This window comes from Fopius arisanus, unplaced genomic scaffold, assembly GCF_000806365.1.
Source record: "Fopius arisanus strain USDA-PBARC FA_bdor unplaced genomic scaffold, ASM80636v1 scaffold00022, whole genome shotgun sequence".
NCBI classification, from domain to species: domain Eukaryota; kingdom Metazoa; phylum Arthropoda; class Insecta; order Hymenoptera; family Braconidae; genus Fopius; species Fopius arisanus.
The window spans coordinates 1,240,598-1,259,891 of NW_011887761.1; the positions used below are offsets into that span (position 1 = coordinate 1,240,598).

At 36.6% G+C, this 19,294-nt stretch overlaps 2 protein-coding genes across 3 annotated transcripts in view; one reads left to right on the plus strand and one right to left on the minus strand.

Moving 5' to 3' along the window:
* The window catches only part of Syt1 (Synaptotagmin 1), an 83,336-nt gene that overhangs the window by 17,568 nt on the left and 46,474 nt on the right, over positions 1–19,294 (plus strand). The window lies entirely within an intron of this gene.
* LOC105264516 (adenylate kinase 7-like) lies at positions 90–17,913 on the minus strand. Of its 2 annotated transcripts, XM_011301446.1 has the most exons (6): positions 17,829–17,913; positions 13,436–13,723; positions 13,072–13,220; positions 12,393–12,532; positions 5,775–5,933; positions 90–381 (listed from the first exon to the last, which is right to left on the minus strand). In XM_011301446.1, the coding sequence occupies exons 1-6, from the start codon at positions 17,849–17,851 to the stop codon at positions 223–225; spliced, it is 918 nt and encodes a 305-aa protein (XP_011299748.1). In that variant the 5' UTR covers positions 17,852–17,913; the 3' UTR covers positions 90–222. The 2 variants fall into 2 exon arrangements, with proteins under 2 accessions (XP_011299748.1, XP_011299749.1); XM_011301447.1 differs by lacking the exon at positions 5,775–5,933.

Consider the following 19,294-nt stretch of genomic DNA (forward strand, 5'->3'; position numbering starts at 1 on the left):
CGAGATGAAGCAGTAACCATTAAAAAGCTAATTTCGCGAGTTTGATAATCTGGAATATTATCGTGAGGTGATCAAACTAGAGTAAAATATATCAGTTCTAGATTTAATTCCCGATCTCCAAAACATAACAGGTAAGACTTCTAATTTTTCTAATTTCATAAAAATCTGATAGACAATGTGAAAATTTATAGTAATTCATGCTTTCCGATTGTACATTATGTATCATTTAGGTGTCAGTTCGCCAAACGCCATGTCATTTAATTCTTCCTCAGAAAAATCCTCAGAGACGTCAGTACATGAGTCCCCAGTGATGTTCGTTGACAATTGAGACAGAATTTCATACATTTTACCCTCAGGATTATAGCGAAATAAATACGTTGCCTGGAAAACGATAAAGATTATATATAGTGGATCGTCTTGTGCAGTTTTCTTGTAAGAATGACGTAAAACTAAGCGAATGAATGCAAGAAGGGAAGTTGCCATTGTTAACCCAAAAATGAAGGCCACCTTTAATGATAGTCTGTTCACGTATTGTTTATTACGACGTAGCAAACAGAACTTCGTTCTGATGTGACGCATTTCGCCCGAAACAATGTGTTGACCTGGTACAAAATAAACCGATATCAAAGTAGATGTAAATGTAAAGGTAGCTTCGCTACATTTTTCAAATTTTTTACACTAGCCGTTATGAAAATATGATTCTAAAAATTTGTCTTTTTAATTCATAACTTCTTGAAAGATTAACCGAATGACGTTTTTTTTTTATTAAAATTTTTAACTATACTTTTCCATTATAAAAAAATGGTGTCCGATTTTGACTTTTTTGTTTCATTCAATTGACGATAATTTCTTTATTCCTACTCGGATAGGGATAATTTATAAATTGATTCAAATCCTGCTAAATGTACTTCAACATGATATACTCAATATGCGATTTGATCGTAGGGCTTGGGGACGATTTGTCGTGTGAAGTTAAATTTGATAGTTTCTCAATTCTGGGAGTTCTTCTGTTTGATTGGTCGCAATTAACTGATTTTCTCCTAAATTGGAATGAGTTACATGCCCTTTTGAAGCCCCTGGAGCATACTTTGAAGTGCTTCATTCAATATTGAGTAGTATTACATAGTTCGTCAATAATTCATCGTCACAGGTAAAATTTTGTCTTGCGTTACTTTTAAAAATTAGTCTTAAATTGAAATTTACACTATATCGGAGTGTTTCAATGGGGATAACTCATATAACATTTTTAAGAGCTTCAAAAGAGCTTCCTAATGATACTGAGACCATCTACCATCGCTGAACGAATACCACGAGTGACTTATCCGCCGCTACCCTTCTGTCGCTATTCAAAATATTGAATTTTATATCACTCACTCCACGCGTCAACAGCGACAGCAGAGGGAAGGCGGGCGTAAGGAATTTCAGAGACATCAGGGATTTTTATTTTTTGGTGAACCGAAACCATACATTCACCAAATTTTCTGTTAAGGAATGAATTTATTCTCCAATTGTGTCAATATGTTTGGTTTTCATGAATGGTGGAAAAACGGTTCTTTTATTACATACTCTCATCCCCAAAAAACTCATTAATCGTAAGCGCATCCTTACATTGAGAATTTCTCTTGATTTTTCCACGATTATTCCAAATCTGACTCTTAAGAGTTAAAAAATTCATCCAAGAATGGTCCAAACTTCAGTCAGGAATATAGACGCTTGATCGAACCGTTTTTTTTTCCTCAGTGGATTTGCACTTATTCCTTACTTCATTTGCAGCGTTATCGATTTCTCAAGTTGATAACCGAAAGAAGTACCAAATTTTCACGTGATTGGACTCGAACTAAAAAAAGTAAAATTCCATGAAAAATTCTCGGCTTATCACACCTCGAAAATAACAAATTCATGAACGTTCAACAATTTTGACGAGGCTGGTGTGTTACTTATACTTATGGTGTGTTTCGTAAAATTCCTCAATTGCTGAGGCGAAATGGCGGAACGACTAATTGTCAACACAGCGGTAAATTATCAGATTGGTGGGTCATTTTTACCGAACAGATTCGACGGCTGTTATAATTTCTCTTCCAACTCACACTTTTTATAAAACTTCGCTCCGCTCGCCTTTACAATCAGAAACATAATTTTACATTCCTTTCTCATAACTTTTATTGGATTTTTCGATCCGTGTGGAATTATCTGTTGCAATTGATATCCCGAGTTTGATAGCTATTTGAAAATTTGTATTGTCAGTGGCAATTACTGTCCACTCCTTAATCCGCTGTCGCCCCCATAAAAAACTCGAAATGTTGACGTTAAATTTGGGACTGCCGACTATTCTGCGGCATTGCACAGACATTCAACGTAAATGGCACCGGGGGTACAGTACTCTAGCCAATCGGAACACCACCTTCCTCTCTTGACCCCTCTCATCCGAAACCCGTCCTCCCTTTGATTTTATGATACTGTTTCTATTGAATTGTATCGTCAATGGGGTACGCTTTATCGAAACTGTTTCGAGAGATAATTTCCACGTTTTACGAGTTCATGACAGGGAATATTCTGGCACAACTGTTCCTGACTCTGAAATAACAGGTCCCGATTAACGAGTTAGAGGTGTGCGAATGTGAATTTGCTAGCCAGAGTACTATTTCAGATGACTAATTATCTGAAATTAAAAGTAAATCAGGACCCACAAATTGCCATAATTAGTGATGATTTTTAATACCATCAATCTGTCATTACTTATGTAAATTGAAGGATTCTCTGGATCTAATATAATCAAATTTCGCGATGCGTACATGGAGAGAAAAATACTCAAAAAATTACGGAACTTTCACATATTCGTGGGGTGACCTTGCTTTCGGGAAAAAGTACTGGAGGTACCGTAAAATTGTCCTCAAAGTTTCGCAAAAATTCCTCCTCGCTACGAAAATTTTTACGGAACTTACAGTATTTTCCCCGAAAAACAAGGTCACCCCACGAATACATGAAAGGTCCGTAATTCTTCGAGTATTTTTCTCTCGATGTATTGTTGGATATTATATACTTTATTCCCCTAGAGTCTGGAAAGTACGATTCTAACCCCGTTTCGTTCGGTTAGATCGCAGTTTCCAGTCCCTACCAGAATAAAATATTGTGTGCCTCACGGAAATAAAGTATTTTCTGACTCATGTGATTCACATTTCGTCAGAAAATACTTTACTCCCTAGAGGCACAATATATTATTGCGTCATACTAACAGAGAAAGTCCGATGTTTTATTTTCCTAAAAACTGCGAAGAAAGTGGCCTATTCCATTCCTCAAATTTCTGTTGTTTTTTAGGATCTTCAGAATGATATAACCCACATTTATCCCGTTATTGCCGAAGAAAAATCCAACTTTTGTGTGTAGCGATGACGAAAAGAACAATGTGCACCCGAAAAGGGAAAGAGGACATTCAAACCCTCGTGTTTACGACCCTTGACTTCACTTCGGCTCGGTAATACACATGCAAGTTACAATGCCCTGCTTGGTGCACAATATACTATTTCTAAAATAGAAGTATTTCCTGGGCTTATATCCATGGTCGCATTCGTATTCGGGGTTTACTGGATTCATACTTATGTAAATCAAACGCATTTTAATAATGTAAGATAATTTCGACATAAGTATGATTTCTTTTAAACGTGGATTTTCGCACACTCAGAGCCCCCATTCGAGGCTGCCAAATAGTTCCATTCTGGGAACTTCTAAAAAATTTCCGATGGAAATTCAGCAGTAGCTTTCCAACTATTTCTCATCTTTGATCGAATTCTGCATTGAAAGGTCTGTGAGACAGCTAAGCATAAAAGTGGGTTATTTCAAACGTGATTCAAAAATAATTCGCATTGGAGAAATTCCCCTGAAAAATAAATTTCTTTCGTTGTTTATAAAATATTTTTTTAATTATTTAATTTTCATAGCCAAGTTTTTCAGAGTTTTCAGAGTTTTCCGTTTCTTTGCATGATTTTGTACGTGTACTCGAATGGGCAAAAATCCGAATGGAGAAATGATCGGCCACCAGTGGTATTATACTAGCAAATTAAGTACCGTAATCGCTACTAAAGTACTTAATTTGCTGTTTTACGACATGACCGGTGCTCTTCTCTTCTGCTTGGGTCCTTCCACGTTAGGCATGTGGCGCGAGGACTGCTCGAACTCCGGTGGCCCTACTAGTGGAGTGCTCCACTTACTGCTTAAAATTGAATCGGGTATCGATCATCACTCCCAGATATCGTATGTACGGCTGCGAAGTGAGCTTGACGGCACCGAGTTGCAGCGTTATGTTCACAGTGCAACATTCGGGACTTTACCGAAGCCAGAGGTCTTCGAGTTCCCAACTCTGCTACACGTTTTCATCACTTTCTCCTCGGTAACCGGTGGAATAATCTACAGCTCCCCTTCTCGGGCAGTTCGCCGAAAATCGGCCTGCCGAGGGAAGAACGCAGAAATGATTTTCTCCAGTAGGACAACACACAACGCTGATGCCATAGGTTGGCATTTGAGCAGTGAGTATCCCCACTCTTGCCTACGCGCAGGGCATCGTGGGTCCTAAAGGGGTGCAGCCACAAAATTTATGGCTTTCGACAATTTTGCCTAACGCAGGTCGGGAGCTGGAGTAACTCCGAGAGCTGAGGTTGTCCACCTCTGATGTAGGAAATAGAACTTTAAAAGTCTCATTAACTTCTAGTTATGGACTTATTCGTTAACCATCCGAAATATTCAAATCTCGGTGGAATCATCGCGGTAATACTCGAAGGGGCAGGAGACACAGGTAGTGTTTATGTATCAAAATAATAAATCACGAACCGCTTTTCTCTGTGCAGTGTACACTTGAAAATGAAGACAGTCCGCAAGCATAAAGGAATGAGTGGACAGCCCGCAATACTCAATCCTACTCTATCGATTTTCACCTGAATATATTTCAAGTTGATATCGAATGGCTCAATGCCACTCGGAGAGAGAAGAAATAAAAAACGGAGACATAGGATTTTTTCAGTCTTTCCCCTCCACACTTTCGACGGCGCCATTAAAAAAAATTATAACTCATATTTAAGAAGTAAAAAAACTAGATCCTTATAAAATATCAATACCATGATGACTATTTCGTTGATTTGCTCTCCCCAAATAAATCGACCAGTTTCTTTCAAAATCGGTGTTGACGGATATCACCTTTTTTCAATTTTACTTAAAAAAAAGAGAAAAATCAAGAGGATAAAAACGTATCAAAATTTTTCCACGTGAATAAGTCTGTCAAACTAAATGACAATATGTGTTGAAAAAAAGAGAGAGAATTCAATTATTGATTGCGATGATGCAACCAAGTCGAGCGGACATTTAGTCTGTACAATGTCACCGCCATCAATCCTTTGTCACCAGCTCCATTGTTCCATGTTAACTCAATCTGTCGAAATTAAATATCACTCATTCCTCATTGCCTCCGGGGGCAGCGCAAAAAGGTACAGAGGAAAGAGATCCGACGTAATTGATACTTTTCTACTTTAGACAATTTCAATCTCGGTTTACAATTGATCTTATGGAAAATTAGAGAATTCCTTTAATATAAAATGCAGAGCATCGAATCGTTGTTGAAACATATAAAGTTTGTGCCAATGAAACTTTCATAATAAAATTGTTACCCGATGAAACATCGATTTATTGACAGTAATAAAAAGGACGCTTATAGAGATGCAGGATTTTTTTTTCTTCTTAAACTACGTTATTGTAGAAATTGTTGGCGGGAGCATATTACGGGTACTTACGAGAGCGTCCAGGGGATTCTGAGGCTTCGACTGCACGAGGGAGAAAAGACCTTGACTCAATGTGGGAAATACGTGCTTGAATAAGTAGAGTCGCAGTGGCTCCGCGAGACCTCTCAATATATATTCTTCCTCTTTGAGTTGGTTATCCATGTTATTTTTCTGTGAATGAGAAAGTTAGAAAATATGCATAAGTTTTTATCTTGTGAGAGGTGAAGAATTCAATTACGGTAAAAATATATGAAGCATTGAGCATTCCATGTCAACTCGTTTGAGAGTTCAACCCTCATGGTTTTTTATTTGTTTGCAGATTCATCCATTCACCACGTCAATACAACACTCCTAATCGAATTTTAAACATTTTTTGCCGATGTTATTTACGCCTCGCTGTAATGAGTTACACAAAAAATTATGAAGATGAAAATAGTCAGTCGTTAGGTGAAGATTTGAAAAATATAGCAATTTTTTAATTAATCATCATTACGACACTTTTAGGGCCACAAAACGATTATTTTCGCCCCAAAAACCTGATTATTAGAAAAAAAACCACTTTGAATTTCCAAGGAATTTTTATTGCTTAAAATCCTTGATTTTGCGCTGATTTCTGCGCCAACCACATCATCGGACTTCCCCAGGGGATTTATTAATGAATAAAAAAAAATGTTTGAAATTTACGATTTTTCGAGGAACAATTCTTATATATGTATTTTGGATAAGCAATCATATTACTTATAACTATTTACATCGTGAGAATATATAAGGCTTTCCGTAGCACCAGGATATTATCAGGAATCACATAATCTACATATCATAACTTTTATTCAAGTGTAGGAGCACCTATGAGTTCTCATGACATGAATAGTTAGAAATAATACGATTCCCTATCGAAATAGTGAGAGGTAAAAATTTGATGGAAATAAAAAATATTTTTTCCCCTAATAATCACGTCTTCGTGACCAAAATTGCTGTTTTTTAGCCCTAAAAGTGTCGTAACGATGATTAATTAAAAAATTACTATATAGATTCAATCCTTCACCTAAAAACTGACTATTTTCTTCTTTACAATTTTTGTGTAATTCATTACTGGAAGCGGTAAATTACGTTCCAAAAAATGTTTAAAATTCGATTGGGACAAAACGATTCAGTTCATTAAAAATCAATCTGTTGTTGAATTAAAGATAAAAAATAATAATCTGGAAAAGCTTTTTCTGGAGTGCTACCCCCTTATGTTAAAGGAGCAAGAAGTTTTTCATTTGTTTTCGACTTCAATTAATCGATTCTCATTCAATACTCGATTATTCCTCAATGATTGATTTTTATCTTAAAGATCAACCAGATAAATGTGGATAAAACGATCGTATATTTTCACAATTCTAAACATCTACGGAAAAAACTAGGAAATATGTTCAGTTAATTTTCCTTCACTGAATTCATATCCAAATGATTTTTTAACGAGATTTAATGAAGAGAAAATATATTCGTTTTGCTGTAATGTCAGTGATTCATCCACTGAAGTTTGCGATAGCCCAAATGAATGGCATTCAAATTTGAATATTGAATCATTTATCATTTGGCAATTGGCAATTTGGCATGAATGAATTGCTATATATTATCGTCAAAATTCGTTGAAATTGAATAATTTATAAAGATTAATTGTAATCATTAATTAACTAATTAAAGTATGTGAGCATAAGTATGGTGCCATTAGGAAGAGACCAGAAAAAAATGAGAAGAACACAAAAAAAACAAAAGCAACCTTAAAAATTTATTAGGATATTTTTATATTCTATTGCTCAGGGAGATTTCTTTCTCATGCTTCTGGGACATAACTGGCCTCCTCTTAAGGTTGTTGTCGCGTAGAATTTTTTTTCGACAGTTTTCGTTAACAATTTTATGGTGAATAGTTTGAAAAATTAGCAACAAAATGAGCTTTTTCCGTTTGCAATTGACCGTTTTGAACTTGAGATATAAATTTTTGAAATTCAAGTGATTTAACACGTGTTTAAATGGAGTTTTGCCGATTAGAATTTTTTAAATATCAACGGCTCGACAGTTTCAGAAATAAAAAAAAAACGTGGAATATACATCGTGGGAGGAAATACAGAAAAAAAAATCAAATCGATTGACCGTTTGGTTTACGGAATATAATTATCGGAAATTTATAAATTTATATAATTGAAAATAGTTAATATGGAAAATATATAGTTATGCTTTAGCTATTCATGCACAATGCAATCAATCAAGTGAGACTATATACCGTTAAAAGATTGTGTTCTAAACTGGCCCGTTGCACAGCGGATAAACTTTTTACAGAGACTGTCGCGCGACAACCACCTTAAGCCACCTCTGGCCTTGCTTGCTGTTTGACTCAGTCTTTTCGGTGCATTGATTTTTTTAGCTTGCTTCTCAGCAAGTTGATTCCGACAACATGAACGCGTTACGAACATTACTGATGCTGATGTTAGGCATTACTCGAGCTGATGTTAGGCCGATCCAAATTTCACAGCCGCGAACACGTTCGAAACCTAGCGCACCAGGCCAAGTAATGTCCCAATTATGTTGAGCTATGTCGAAATAAACGAAAAAATAATCATTTGAAAAAGGAGCTAAGTGTACCAATATGAGGAACTGTATGTATGAAGAACTGTCCCAAAATCTAATGAAATTAATTCAGTAATTCACATATTCATAATAGAGCAACGACAATTAAGGCTACCGCTTCGCTACCAATTTATGTTGTCCGTTTGTTTATTTTGTATTCCTATAAATCAATTGCTGGAAAATGATTCCTTGTTTCAGATTCTGCAAATTGTTCCAAATTGTTCCACTACTCTCCGATACGTCTCTCCGTGTAGTAAATATTATCAAAGTTTAATAAATATCACTGTGGAGATGGAATTTATTATGAAATATCGTCATGCAAATTTAAGAGTTGGCCAAACAGATGATAAGATTTACGAGAACGGTCCTGATTAAAAGAATTAAAGTAATCGAAACACATCACAGTTGATATCCGTCGGACCATTGCTAAGCTAGAAGTCGTTATTTAGTAAGTGAGTAGCAGCTCTTTCGTAACTAGAAGTTCTCTCCCAGAATTCCCCTTTAAACTTCCATCAAGTCTTCCCGGTTTTCACAGTCTAAACTTGTAACCATCAATCCCTATCTACCCGAATCCCCGATGTCTAAGAGCATCATCCACAGAGAAACTTCACCTCTTTCAACTTAGAATCTGCACCTAGTCTCCGGGAAACTCCACTCTACTCTACTTAACCAATCCTCACCCATTAGTGTCATCCTGTACTCATTGAACTCCAATTCGATTGTCATGGAGTGTTTTGAATCTCGATTTCTGAGCATCTTTTTAATCAATCTGTATATCACTATTCAGCAGTCAAGTATTTCTCTTGAGACATAGATTCATTTAAGTCTTTTATAGCAACAAAAACATATCCGATGTGAAGAAATATTCAATATCAGCTGCGTCATGTTGTGAATGGCTGTTCAAGGTGGATGTCGTTGCATGACTGATTAATGTGCACTTCAATTTTCGCAAGTTGTATTATAGGCGGGATCAAAACAAGTTAGACGAATATGATTCGGATAGATTTAAATGGTAGCGAGAGAGCAAAAGACCGTGTGTTCGCCAAATGAACTGTCCATGTTTTCCACTGATTATGGATGAGTTCTGTAGATTTTGAGATTTTGAGTTTCTTTTGCTTTGGGTATGAGGATTCAAATTGATGCGACAGTCTTTCACGTTGTATTGAATTGTTAATTTTGTAGGAAATTCGCTTTATTTATAATGCACATTGTTAGATAAAAAAGACAATTTCATGGACAGTTGACTACTAATCGGCAAGGCAGTAACACTGAATCGAATGTCAGGGTGAAGAAATCACCAATTATTGAGTTAAATTCGTAGAAATAAATAGTATGAAACGATGGTTCCAAAAGTGAATCAATGCGGACGATTTCGAAAAGTCACACGACAGTTCACATAATTATAAACAATAATTTCATAAGAAGAAAGAGCAGTGCTTTCTTTCTTCTGTGACTAATATTCTTTTGGCCTCAGTGACTAACATCCAGTCTCATCTAGAGGCCTGTAGAGCGAAAACAACTTCTTCGTACCAAGTGAATAGAGAAAACTTCAAAACCAATGCACCATATTCTGAACACGCTACCGGTCGGACTACTGCTGCTGCTCCTGCTTTCTACACTGGCTTTACCAGTCTCTTACATGATCACAATCACCACCATCCTCTAATCATTTACCAGCATGAACGAACCACACGAAATCTGATAACCTTCTCTCAGGTCTTCTTTGTCCTGCTTCCCTAATCACCTCTACAATGACCGTTTTCTCAGCGGCCATTCACCATCATCACCCCTATCAAGTCTCTCTCCGGAGAAAGACCTTGCAGACATAGCTCTCTGGGATGAATACATCCAGTACTGCTCCAACAACAATCTTGAACCCGATTCTGAGATGACAGTGGAAAAACTGAAGCGAAGCTCGATTCTTCCTTCCTAAAACATATCGTCCTACCCTCTTTCCCCTCAAACCCCATCAAACTGCCTAACGACCAATCTCAGGTAAGTATGGAAATTGAAAAAGTAACCATGAGGCAAAAAAACATGAATCATTATAACATTATTCCTGAAGACAACCTAGATTCAGACTCAGAGTGCACCCCCAAACAGGCGCATATGTTAATCTCAGTTCCCTTCATTTCTGTCCTGGCCTCACCAATGTCGTTCTCCAAAGATACTACCACCTAGCAACAATCCTAACAATACTTTTCAGAAAAGACGCCCCCCTGTCATTATATTCCCACAAATCCCCGAATAAGCCAATACAATCTCTCACAACACATCTCCGATCATTTCTACCCTGAATTCATGACTCAACGTACTATCAAACAACGAGCCAACTCATATAACTCATGACTCAGGCTACATCAACCCGAACTTCTAACTCCTGATCGAATTCGCAGTGCCCAGTTCCAAAAGTGACCCGCCACTCCAGATATTTCAATGGTATGCCCAAAGTTTGACGCCCAAGGGACAGATCCTCAACATTATCAATAAATATTACATCCTCCTTCTATGCTCCAGGGGCTTAAAGATGGCAAAATTTAATAACAATTTAGGGAAAAATCAGTTGATTACCAACAATCAAACAGAAGAACCCCCAGAATTGAGAAACTATGAAATTTAATTTCAAACGACAAATCATATAACTCATTACAATTTAGGGAAAAATCAGTTGATTACCACCAATCAAACAGAAGAACCCCCAGAATTGAGAAACTATGAAATTTAATTTCAAACGACAAATCATTCCCAAGCTACATGATCAAACTAAATATTACAATTCGTGTTGAAGTACACTCAACGGACTTTAAATTGATCTATAAATGATCCCTATCCGAGTAGAAATAAAGAAATTATCCTGAACTGAATGGAAAAAAAAATCAAAATCGGATATTTTTTTGTATAATGGGCTTGGCTTCATCAAATTTCTATTAATTCCAATCAATCCCGATGAAATCACGATTGATGAGAGGTGTTACATCTTTGATCACGTCCTAATCTATCAATCTGATCAAAATCAGATGTGCGGTCAGATGTAACGTAATTGGAACTTGATCAGAGACCAACAGAAATTTCCTCACATGATAAAAGCATGTAAATTAATGACATAACCGGTAGCTGTGGAGAAAACCTCCTCCTCTAAAATTGCGTTCAATTCCCATGGAATTAAATTCACAACAAATTTGAAAAAATCTCAGTTCCAATCTCTTTTAGGTGTTGAAAGAGTGTGGTGAAGCCATTTTTGGGATGCTGACGGTTTTACTAACACATCTATCGAATAACCTATCAAAAATAGAGGTAAAGTGATGACAATGAATACATACAGAAAAATGTTTACGTGAGACACGAGATTCGAAAAGAGAATTTACCTTTTTAAAATTATAATTTATGATTCCCAAAATCCTAGTTTATGATGTAAATTCCGTAATTTATGAGAAAAATAACCCTTTAAGTAGCGCAATTGAGATCGTAAATGATAATTTCAAAAGGGTAAATTACGATTGGAAATATCACAATATTTGTAAAAACGGGTTTTCTAGAGCGTACTGAGATTTACAAAGAAGGCCATGAGCAAAGATTACCTTCTGTCACATTTCGAAGTATTACCAAAAAACGAAGGCACGTGACCAAATACTTTTCATTCAGAAAATTCAATTCGTTTTTTTTTATTTTATGATTTTTAATGCGTAAGGTACGTAAAGAATCATGTAGTTTTTCTTCTATATCGTCATTTACGGTCTCAATCTATTTGAACATACGATTTTGATATCGTAAATTACGGGAAAGTCCCGTAATTTGTCGCCTTTTCCTCATAATTTAGGAAATCAATTTCGTCATTTTCGTTATTTGTCCCATAAATTACGCAATTGACCTTGTAAATTATGATTTTTGAAAATCGTACATTACGATTCCAAAAGCTTAAATTATGCTTTCAAGTCTCTCAATAAAAGGTGATGCGAAAAATAATCGAAAATAGAACTATGACAATGAGTGCTTCCACGTGGGTTGAGACTAATACTTCACCCGTTCTTTCATAAGTTTATCTCGGGTCATGTTCCTTTGACGAAGCATCTCCTCCTCTTCACTCCCAACAAATGAGATCTCCAATGTACGCAGAACATCACGGATCACAACCTCTGCCGCGCGTTCCTCGGCTCCAAGTTCTGCGCCCAATTGAAAATCACTCTCATTATTCTGTTACATAATGTGCGGGATAAAATGTTCTCTAACACGAAAACGAAGGGGTACATGTGCCATTATAATTTCCCTACTCAAGCGAATAGCCCGGAAGATGGTCAACTTCAAAGGGGAGTGTCGTCTCCTGAACCCACATATAGGCCCATTAAAACGAATACAGAGCGCTTAATTTTGAGTCCTTCAAACTCTATTTAAATTTCATAAAAATTGGGAGTGGACACCTACTCAATGCTTCCTGATAGTAAACCAAATGACGTAAACCAAATGACACCAAGATGTCGTTTGTATCAAAAAAATCTTGTCGAATGAGTTAAAATATTAGCAATCCCGTAATTCATAATTATGATATTTGCTTGTGAGGAAAGATTTAAGGAGCATTGGAAGAATACGGCAAAGCTCATTGCTGATGCACATTGCTCTGAGCTCACCACTACTTTTGCTATTGTTAACGCAGGAAAACAAAGGCAAATGAGAAAAAAACAAATATTGGAAGGAGAGTAATGACCGTAGTTTCTCGGTGGTCCGATTGTCTCGAGGCACTTTTGAAAAATCGTGAGAATACCCATAAACTCCCTCTCGACATCCACATTAAGCGGATGTATTCCATTCCGGATGAAGAATCCCAATGTCGTATCATTTCCAGTGTTTGTCTCCCTGTAAAACCAAACCACGAACTCGTAAGTTACCGATGAAAAGAAAAATGAGGGAACGTGGATGAAAAAAAGCTACTATGTCGACAATAGATACGCGCAATATCGGACCATCTTCCATACAACGGAGCAGATAATAAAGCATCAGACCGAAGGTAAAGCTGTATACCTCGTGGAAAATACACACCAGTGTCCAGCTAATAATAATAATTCACAGACCTGTATTCCCGGAGGCGCTTCACCATGCTGTCTACATTATAATGGGTACGCTGTATCTCACTCTCGGGTAAATTTAGTACACGATTGTGGAGAAATTCATCGGTTGCCACGAGTTGCATCACAAACTCGGGGAACATTTCCGAAATTTGGGGTGAGGATGTGGAGTTTGAGTTGAGAATAAGTTTGTTATTGAACAATTTCCGTGCCTGATTCCAGGTTTTTGGATAACCATCCAGCACGTACCCCTGATTGATGCACTCCGGTGATTGAAGTTTCGCCCTCAGTAATCTGACAGATAAAAGTAATGGATTTATTATGACACATTGTGACTGATTAGTTTGATTTAATTAGGTGTGGCACACTCCAAAAGATTTATTGGCGGATTTTGGGACTGAATAATGTGATGGAGAATTGAATTATAATTCGTAGTGGAGAATAGTTGGGAATTTTTTATTTATATATTGCTATCGTCTGCCCTTCTTTCCGTAACGGATTTTTCTGACGGATAACTTGGGGGAACAAGTTGATTTTCCGTGGTTTGTTGTGATAAGGAGAGACAATATCAGGAGACTAATCGCAACTTTTGAATTCAATCTTGAATTTCATTTCGAATCAGAATAACTATGCAAATTTCAAAAAATTAATGATGTTTCACAAAAGCATTAAAAATTAAATGCACTATCTACAGTTTCTCTTAGATTTTTATCTATTTTTACAGCTCTTCTGAAACATTGTCGTCCAAACTCTGGACGTTAGAGCTAATATTTTGGTGTTATCTTTTGAACACCGTACAGAGAGGGAATTAAATGGTACAAATCCCCGGCAGGTCGGAGAGAATGCTACGGCAGCATACAAAAACAGTTTTCAATGAACTCTAAATAATCATCCTTTATACAACACTGGGTAAACACCACCATTACATAATTTATAGTATAGAACGTAATAATTGCAAGATAATATTGAAAACCTACCGCGTCACATGGTAATCATTACTGTTTTACGGTCATTGTCACTACGCAACATGGTAATTATTCTTAGGTCATGTTATATTTTATCGTTAAGAAATGAATTGTGCCCTACAGCAGTAATAGGGTGGGTTTGGTTGTCTCCGTGTGCAATTGTACTTGTCATGTTGTGCATTTTTTTCGCTCATATCACACCATACGTTTTAATCAATCAATATATTTTCAACCTCAATCAATTTCTTCAGTCTACACACCTAATTCTCTTCTCCCCATTGCCGTAACTGTTTATAAATTGCAACGGTGTTGTCTCAGCGTAGCTTAGCTATACGTAGCGTAGCTTTACGAAAAGAAATTTTAACAAATGTTTACTAGATTCGCACTCAAATTGAAAAAAAAAAAAATTCTAGAGGTTTCCAGATTTTTAAGGCTTGTTTTCACTAGATTCAATTCAATACTTTCTCGAGGGAAGGAGGAAGTGGCATTGCTTTAGTCTATAAAATACTTTGTACTATTATAGCTACGCGACATAGTGCGCACTTCGTACACCAAGTCTCTGCAGTAAAGTGTTAAATTTTTTTCAATCTATTTTTTATATCTTTTATCGTTAACACAAGGTGCACATAACAATATTATCTCGTGCACAGATTCAATCGTCTGGTTTATCAAGAAAGGCTTTCCTTTCAAATAGCGCAAGTGAAATTTCCATTCGTCGGCTAAATAATTTAGTCTGAATAGAGAAATAAAAATTCAAGTTTCCCGCCCGTTGGTTTAATTGCGTAGTACGAACCTCGTATGGGAGAGCTTCTGGGGGGGGGGGGGGTCTCTTTTCTGCCATTTCTTGCATGTATTTTATTAAAGACAGAAGTAGTAAACGAATCATACATACAATAATACATTTTTCTCCTACCGTAAGGATAATTTTCATTAAGAGTTCCTCTCCGTGTGCCTGATCAAGATTCGATCCACTTACCATGTCACTTCCGGATCAGTCATGGTATATTGAATCCATAAAATTTATTAGAAGTAAAAAAAGTTTGCTTTCGACTCACAATTTGTATAATAAAAGTCCCAATCGACAGCCGAAATTTCAAATTGCATAACGATTGCACAGCTTAAATTAGGAGGCAACCCAGGTGGGAATTGACAATCGGTTCACGCTTGGCCGAAGGTTGGACCAAGACTAGCTTAGCTAGGTTCAAGCTTGGATTCCTAGCTTGTACAAAACCCCGGTTTGTAACGCTGTTCCAGGTTGATCCAAGATTGGATGTCAAACTCGATCCAAGCTTGGATACCAAGCTAAAACTAAGCTAATTCAGGCATGGGCCGAGTTAGGACCAATCTTGATCCAAGCTTGAACGTCGCGCGTAATCCAAGCCTGGGATACAATTGTTAACCAATCCTTCCATTTATCGAGAAATTATTGATCAAAATAAAGTTGAAAATACAATAAATGACTTTCTTCTTACTGATACAAGTTGATTTTAACCTCATGTACCTATCCCCGCTGAATTTATCGTTGAAAAAACCTAACTAATTAACTTAACTTAATTAACATTACGAAACCTACCTTACCTAGGCTTACCGCTAAGCTAACGCGCACTTATGACTTGTGTTTTTTAATTGTGCATAGGAACTCTATATCAACCTTATAGAAATAAAGTTGTTGAATAACGTTCTGTTCATTTGATGTAACTAAGATCACTAACTATGTACTGAATTTACATTATCCATTGATATCAGGTACTTTCTTTCCCCCTCCCTCTCTCTTCCTCTACGACTCCTAATCGTTATCACGAACATACGCAGTGATTTATTTTATCTGCAGCTATTTGATTATTATCATGACTATTACTATTATTATTTTTTAGTATTTAATTCCTTTACTCCAGACTTGATCCAAACTTCGAATATGATTGGAATATCCTAGGCATCTAAACGTCGATTTGCGGATTTTTACCAAGTTTTCCATAACATCACGGCTGGTTCAAGCTAGGAACTCGAAGGCTTGGAATTACTTAGTTATCATATATTGAAACAAGCTTGGTTGAAGCTGCGTGGTCCAACCTCGGAATACCAAACCTGGACTATGATCGCAACTAGCTTGATATACAAGCTCATATTTGCATTATATCACCAAGCTTGGTTGAATCATGGTAATTCCGTAGAATCAAGATTGGTTCAAGCTCGGAATTCCAAAGCTTGGTATCTGAGGCTGATCCAAGCGTGAGCCCGTCGTTCAAGCTTGGATTTCCTCACCTGCAAAAGAGTCATAGTAGAACGACGTAATTCGTACGCATACAGAAAACCGTATATATATTCAGTCCATGAGTGACCTTGCTTGTTGTTTATCGGTTATGAAATGTTATATAGATGTAAAGTTAAGTTCTTACAAGGTTAAAAGTAGCTCAGAAAATCATGTGATTCTACTGAATCGTACATTCACCGAAATTACATTCGACACGGAGAAACAAGATCTCGAAAAGTTACATAGCAATTGCTGAAAATTCATTTCATAAAAATTCTGGAACCGCACTTGAATTTTTACGTTACGATTACCTAATCTTTCTATAAGGTCAAGTAAAAATTACGTCGAACTGAACTGAAAATTCAGATTGGTTCAGTATTTCCTTACAAAACGACACTTTGCCCTAAATGTACGCAACAATCACTTAATTTTTCATGTATTCTTTTTTCCGTCTAATATTATAAAATTTGAGTGTCAAAGACGTATACAATGATAAAGTTTCATGGAGAATTTCTCGAAATTTAATGTGAACACAATAGATATCCGATTATCTCAACAGGTCCAACCGTGCCTTTGAGTGTAATTCATTAATGAGCGAAATATAGCAGGATCACAGACTCGGTATTTGCAAACGAATGATAAGTTCCTTCCCTGCCGTAGCTCTCATGAGGAATTTCCGTATCATACTTCTGTGTTATACTTGACAAAGTAATGCGTACGCTTGACCTATTTCAATACTTTTTCCCGTACAAGAAAAAAAAAAGTCTCATTTCAATCAGATTCAATGTACCTAACCGTAAAGTACAATTCAAAATTCCGCAACAAAAATTATACACATATTTAAATAATTTGCAGCAGGCAGTAAATATATTATTATATACTTATTGACACAACCTGATCACTACTGGATCAAACACTGATCAAAGTTTAGGGCGGCCTGAGACAATTTCCACTGGGGTATGTCAGATAAATTGCCTTGCAAATCATTCGCCTATCTTTTGCCCAACACAAAACCCGTTCGCCCATTAGAAACTGGTGTAACTCGTCGATTAAAATTTTATGCTAATTACACGCATAAAGCAACTTCTATAAATCCTAACGTCTCGGGGAAATAACAACAAACTCTAAAGTCTTGAAAGAAAAATAAAATTTCCCCTCCAGCGGTTCTATTTGGAACTTTTACCTGTTTGAAAAGCAAAAAACCATTAAATAACACCCCTTAATAGTAAAAAAAAAACACCAGTCTAATTAGGAAGTTTAAAGGAAACTTCAAAAGTTTTATACTTTCACTAAAGAAAGCTCGAGAGTCAAATCAATACTGCGATCAACCTTCGTTCGGTCTTTGTTTGTCAAATTTATTAATTTATTACCGACATGAACCCACGAGCTGCGTAGATTCGCTCTTATCAGCAAATTCGCACGTGTCGGTCTTATTATTCGTAATATGCCGAGAGTGAATAATTAATGCGGTGAACACTCATCACAGAAATACAGGAACGTTCAACATTAAGTTCTGCATATGAGTCATTTCAGATGAGACCTAGGAATGACGAGTTGGATAGTGCTTGAATTACGCTCAAGGAAATTTAAACGTTGAGCTTGGAATTTCCATTTCTTCATAATCAAATTTCATTCATTCTTGATAACAATTAATTTTTCATTTCGAAAATCCGCTATTTCGCTTTGGCATGGAAACAAAGTGATAACGGAAATATGAGTTTGGAATTTTTTGTGCTATGTCAAGCCATTATAATTCAAAAAGTTGGAAAAGCAAATTTTTGCACTGACATTCTTGTATTGATAACTTCTTCAAACTGTAATGTTGATTGGACGTTGATATATGTAGCCATTAAATGAAGTGATTATCAATATATAAGAAAAGAGAAGTTCCGAGATCATAGCAATAACCGTTATATGGATTTATAAGAAAGATTTTCCCAAAATTGTACTTCGGAAATATTCGCTTTTTGGAACAGTCGCGGGATATTCTACGTCAATTGCACTTGATTAGAGCTTAAACTGTTTTAACAACTATTTCTTGGAAATTCTGTTCGCACTCAATTATGCACTTGAATCAATTTTGGACTTTCATCAAGTAAATGCAAGTTTGAGTTACTCTCGAAGCTACTCCAGCTCCCGACTTGCATTAGATAAAATTGTCCGAAGCCGTAAAGTTTATGACTACATCCCCTTCGGGCCCATGATGCCCTGTACGTAGGCAAGATCCCTTAATCATTAAAGAAGGCTGATAATCTCTTTCATTGCGAGAAGTTTGTGCATTTTCAAAATGAATTTGAAAATTTTCCCATTTTACTTTTCCCTCCACCAAGTTTCTGCCGAATATTCCCACCATTCTTGCCTACGCATCGGGCCCCATGGGCCCGAAGCGGGTGCAGCCATAAACTTTATGGCTTGGGAGAATTTTGTCGAATGTAGATCGGGAGCTGGAGTAACATCGAGAGTTGAGCTTGCCCATCTTTGTTCTGGAGACAGATAGATAAACTCGATAGGAAAACCGGTAAAGCTACATTGAAACGAACGTTTAACGCAAGGCAAAAGGATCAAGGGAGTTCTGTAACTTGTTCAGGATGTCCTCCGTGGCTTGACCATTATTCAGACCAAGATTGTTACATATTTCATCGAGCTGTT

Coding starts and splice junctions, on each gene's coding strand:
- LOC105264516 (XM_011301446.1), bottom strand. CDS start 17,851: ATGGTTTTTTGCTTTTCAAACAG. Junction 13,724..17,828: donor GTTTTTTGCTTTTCAAACAG/GTAAAAGTTCCA, acceptor TTTATCTGTCAG/ATTACTGAGGGCGAAACTTC. Junction 382..5,774: donor AGAATCCCCTGGACGCTCTC/GTAAGTACCCGT, acceptor ATCGTTTTCCAG/GCAACGTATTTATTTCGCTA.